Source organism: Triticum aestivum, chromosome 5B (genome assembly GCF_018294505.1).
Source record: "Triticum aestivum cultivar Chinese Spring chromosome 5B, IWGSC CS RefSeq v2.1, whole genome shotgun sequence".
Taxonomy (NCBI): Eukaryota; Viridiplantae; Streptophyta; class Magnoliopsida; order Poales; family Poaceae; genus Triticum; species Triticum aestivum.
In genome coordinates, this window is record NC_057807.1 from 704,414,551 (window position 1) to 704,419,683 (window position 5,133).

At 49.9% G+C, this 5,133-nt stretch overlaps 1 protein-coding gene across 1 annotated transcript; it reads left to right on the forward strand.

The window, feature by feature from the left end:
- The first annotated feature begins 380 nt into the window (after nucleotides 1-380).
- Nucleotides 381-2,067, forward strand: LOC123117837 (probable indole-3-pyruvate monooxygenase YUCCA10). Its single transcript, XM_044538509.1, has 4 exons — nucleotides 381-1,048; nucleotides 1,143-1,376; nucleotides 1,461-1,583; nucleotides 1,671-2,067. The coding sequence occupies exons 1-4, from the start codon at nucleotides 437-439 to the stop codon at nucleotides 1,848-1,850; spliced, it is 1,149 nt and encodes a 382-aa protein (XP_044394444.1). The 5' UTR covers nucleotides 381-436; the 3' UTR covers nucleotides 1,851-2,067.
- The last annotated feature ends 3,066 nt before the right edge of the window (nucleotides 2,068-5,133 follow it).

Consider the following 5,133-nt stretch of genomic DNA (forward strand, 5'->3'; position numbering starts at 1 on the left):
TTGGCATGCGCCTGGAACTTTTTGGAGGGTGCCAATTTGTTCTGGAAACTTATGGAATTTTTCCAGAGAAAAAACCCAGAAATGTTTCTAGAGCTGCCGAGAATGCGTTGGTTGCTTTTTGCTGATGAAAATCATTAATAAAAAATGTTTTGGAACACATCCAGAATTTTTATAGGGGGTATTGGATCTGGACCTTCACAAATATTTTCAGATTAAACAGTCGCGGGCAAATGTTTTCATCAATGATGGAAAACACTATTTAGATGCTTTTTGGAAAGCCATTTTTGGGGCTTTTCCCAAAAGATCAAGAGGATGACATGGAAGGATAAGAGCCCCTTTCTGAAAGGGCCCACTAGTGGTGGCCAGCCAAGGGGTGGAGCTCCATGCGACGGAACATCATGAATCTCGCACATTCATAGGCTCTGTTGTTGTAGTGATGGAGGAGGTCGTAGTTTTGATTGTTGGCGCAGGGCCTGCAGGCCTCGCAACTTCAGCATGCCTTAGCCAATTCTCCATCCCCTATGTCATCGTTGAGCGTGAGAATTGCAGCGCATCACTATGGTGCAACCGCACATATGACCGTTTGAAGCTACATCTAGCAAGGGAATTTTGTGAGTTGCCACACATGCCGTACCCAGCAGATACCCCAACATACATACCAAAGAACACTTTCATCAAGTACGTGGATGACTACATTGAGTGTTTCACTATCCATCCGAGGTATCTCACTATTGTTGAGTCATCCACATATGACTTCAATGGAAAATATTGGTCCATCATGGCGCGCGACATGTCAAAGTGCACAATAGTTAATTACAGGGCGAAGTTTCTTGTTGTGGCAAGTGGTGAGAATAGTGTTAAGAATATTCCAGTGCTCTCTGGCCTGGAAAACTTCCCGGGTGAGGCCATCCACTCATCATGTTACAAGTCAGGCATTGACTACTCCGGTAGGAATGTGTTGGTCATCGGATCTGGTAACTCTGGGATGGAGATCGCCTACGACCTTGCTTCTCATGGTGCCAATACTTCTATAGTTATACGAAGTCCGGTATGTATACTATATGTGACTAACTGCGAAACTCTTTTATAGATCTTATTTTATCTTGCATATTGCAAAGATGGTGACCCTTTTGTGGTTGCAGATTCATGTAATGACAAAGGAATTAATCCGACTAGGGATGACACTAGTCCATTATCTTCCACTAAAGATGATAGATGATCTCCTTTTGACGATGGCAAATTTTGTATTCGGGGACCTCTCTAGGCATGGCATCACAAGACCAGAAAAGGGTCCATTTGTCCTGAAGTCGGAAACTGGTCGATCCGCAGTGATTGATGTTGGCACCATAGGGTTAATCAAGAAAGACAAAATTAAAGTGAGCATATCCTCGGTCAAAACATACATAGTATAAGAAATTTAGTTTCATGTATGACAAGTTATAGTTTTTAACCTGCTGTAGGTTAATGGAAGGATTACTAAGATCAAAGGAAAAACAATTGAATTTGAAGGTGGGAAGGAAGCCTCCTTTGATGCCATTGTGTTTGCAACCGGATACAAAAGCACAACAAATCTGTGGCTCAAGGTATGAGATTTGAATTTCGTTCACTGTAACTTCTGTAGATGCAAGACTTGTTATATGTTCTAAATCAAGTAAGATTTGCAAGTGCAGAATGATGAGGACATGCTTAATAGCGACGGCGTGCCCAAGAAGCAATTCCCTAATCATTGGAAAGGGGCAAATGGGCTCTATTGTGCCGGGTTAGGGAGAAGGGGATTGGCCGGTATTGCCATGGATGCTAAGAACATTGCGAATGACATTAAACGCAGCATAGACTCTATGTGCAGCTAAAATAGCATTTATATTTCTTCTACTAGGAGAAAAGTGTTGGATTCCTACAATTTATCCATAATAGATTCGATCAGATGCTGCAAAATTTAGTTCATGTCAGGGTACTATATGATAGAATATTATCCCTAGTGTTGTACCACTACAATATGCACTAGATTGTGTCCAAGTTTTAAATTTCAATGTTTTCTGCCGGTTCTTCGTTTACTTATCCATATTAAATAATCTAGTGGAGTAACATAGTAAAGTTGTGTGGCTGTCTTGTACTCCCTCCGTTCGAAAATACTTGTCGCAGAGATGGATGTATCTAGACGTATTTAAGTTTTAGATACATTTATTTTTATCTATTTCCCCGACAAGTATTTCCGGACGGAGGGAGTATAAGATTTGCAGTAACTTTTAATAATGTACAGTATAGTGACCTGGTCCGGAACTGCACAAACATGCAGGCTCGGGCTGCTTCCCAAATCTTCTGAAACTTTCGTCAGTGCTTCCCAAATCTTTCCATGATCAATTAAGTCTGGCTTCTTAGCCTGAAAGACCAGGCCATGCATTCGTGGCAGCGTCTGTGAGGAGGCGGTTGCACGGAACATGACGGTGGTTCCAAATTCGCCACAACAGCAGCAGCCAGACAGTGCTCGAGCAGCGACGGTGCCGAGAACCAGATCCTCTCAAGCTTTGTACAACCTTCCCTGCCAAAGGTCACAAGCAGCTACCACGTTGTAGATTACGCCCTGAATAGAACAGTGGTCCCCTGCATACCAGAGGGTTCTGAAGATCGATGGAGTGAGTTTCCAACCGTCGACGTAGGCGCGAAGCAGACGTCTGGAGTCAACTCCGGGTTGGTGTCTGCAGGGGAAAGCAATCCTCCGAAGCTCTGCCTTTGCCCTGCCTCCCAAAGGTCTCAAGCAGAGATCGATATGCTTTAAACCCAGTGCTAAGTGCTAAATACAGACACGATAAAATTGCTGCCACACCATTTGCAGATTCAGAGAGGCGTCTGTGTCCATGGGCAACAAAAATATCACCCCCTTGTTCAAATTAGTGACCGAGCTCTTCTCCTTTCATTCATTCATTCATTCATCATTTGATCCTTGTTGTTCCTGGACAAAAAGCTTGCATTCCCTAAGAAGCAACTTGTAGTTTTGTACCAAAAGATCTATTCAGTTCTCACAGCATCAGGTATTTGATGAGCAGGATCTGTTTTCCGCACAAAATAAATACTGAATACTTTGCGCCGTGAAACATGACTCTGTTTGAAACCGGGATAAACATCAGAATCCCCCTGTCCTACTGATCCTTTACTGTAAAAACATTTGCATCCTAATGTATGTTAATAATACTATGTGCAGGGCCAAACTGGTAAGAAATCACCACTACTTGGGCAGCAAAGAAGATGCTGGAGCTTTATACTTTATACAGAAGTTGTGATCAGTGATGATCCAACAGGCCAAACGTTAAAGCCCTTTATCCCTCATCATCTTCTTCACCTTCTCGAGGTCTTCCAACCTACCCGTGTTTCCGTACATCTTCATCCGAGTGAAGAAATTGTGCGCATTGTCTGGCTCCAGGTCGAACAGCTTCTTCGCGGCGATTTCTCCTATCTTGATGTTGCCGTGTACTGAGCTAGCATGCAGCAGCGCCCTCAAGACTGTTGGCGCTGCCGAGACGCGCCCGCTTCGACATGAACTCATAAGCCTCATCCACCATCCCAGCTTTGCCTAGCATGTTCACCAGAGGTACAGTGCTGTACAGTAGGCTGAATTCTGTATTTGTTCTCCATCTCAGAGAACAGCCTCATGCCGCCCTCCACCAACCCTAGATTGTCGCACGCAAAGAGCACCGCAGCAAATGTGGTCTCATCCGTCCGCACTCCGGAGTCCACCATGCGGCGGAACATCATGAGAACTCTGAAGTCTTGGCTGTGCCCAGAGATTATAGCATTCCACGAGGCCAGGTCCCTGACCGGCATCGACTCGAACACGGACAGGGCGTGGCCTAGCTCATTCTTTCTGGAGTACATTCCAATCAGAGAGTTTGCCACTGACAACGCTGTGTCGAGCCCATGGCGGATCACCCAGGCATGAACCTCCGGTCCCTGTTTGCCATCATCAGGGTGATGGCAGAGCATCGTCGACAGCACGACGGAGTCAGGCTTGTGCCCTTCTCCGAGCATCCTTCTCCAGACCTCCGTTGCTTGCGGTGACAGACCACTGTGCCCCAGCAAACCAGCGAGCATGACGTTCCACGAGACGGCATTGCGTCAAACACCTTACGAGCACTCTCCATGTCGCCGCACTGAGCATACATCTCAACGAGGGCGTCGCACACGGAGACGACGGCGGCGAGGCCGGCGCTCAGGGCGTCGCGGTGCACGGCCCGACCGAGCTCGGCGGACCGGGCGCCAGCGCAGGCCCGGGGCGCGCTCTCGAAGGTGAATCCGTCGCGCGGCGCGCCCTCCTCGTCCATCTGGAGGTAGAGTGTTACAGTCCCTGCCACCCTGGCCCCTCCTGCAGCCACCACTACGGATGGACGAGAACGACCAAGACGTGAAGCCAAGCCCAACAGCAAGTTTCTGGCCCACACTTGGGTGATAGCGCGTAGGGTTAAGTAGGACTCGAGCCCTCCTGCGAGAGGTGCGGATAAAGTAATAGGCTGGCGGCGGCACTCTTTCCTCCCGATCCCCTTTCTTCCTCCTTAGGGCATCTCCAGCCGCGCCCCCACGAAGGCCTCCCCAGGCGATTTTTTCGCGCCGGCGCCGAAAAAACGGCTCAGTCGCGCCCTCAGGAACCCGATTTTCGCCGGCTTGGGCCGAAAACAACGCCGGCGGATCCAGCCCGAACCCGGCGCGCCGGGGGGCGCCCGGGGGCGCCGGGGCGAGCTGTTTTGGCGCGAAAAAGACGCGGGTCAGCCGCGTCAGCGACTCGGCGCCTCGTCTTCCCCCAACGGCCTCGGTACCCGCGGGGAATCAATGGCAAGGCTGCCGCCGGTCAGCCTTGCCATTGATTCCTCACGGGCGGCGCTTCACGGGACGGCGCGCCGACGCCTCCCCTCCCTCGCACGCGTACACACGGGCGCGGCCCGGCTATAAAAGTCGGCAGCCTCCACTCGCATGTGCCCACACCAGCCCCGCCCCTCGCCGTCGTCCAGCCCCTCCCTCTCCCTGCCTCTCCCGAGCGCCGCTGCCCAGCCCCTTCCTCTACCTCTCCCGAGCCCGCTCAGCCCTGCCGTCGCCATGGCAGAACGCTTCCCCGGAGACGAGGCGGCGCCAACGGCTTCGGCCGCC

Excerpts from the sequence above, each read along its gene's own strand:
- LOC123117837 (XM_044538509.1), top strand. The coding sequence starts at position 437 with ATGGAGGAGGTCGTAGTTTTGATTGTTGGCGCAGGGCCTGCAGGCCTC. Across the intron at positions 1,377-1,460 it reads TCAAGAAAGACAAAATTAAA|GTTAATGGAAGGATTACTAA; the intron begins GTGAGCATATCC and ends AACCTGCTGTAG. Across the intron at positions 1,584-1,670 it reads CAACAAATCTGTGGCTCAAG|AATGATGAGGACATGCTTAA; the intron begins GTATGAGATTTG and ends TTGCAAGTGCAG.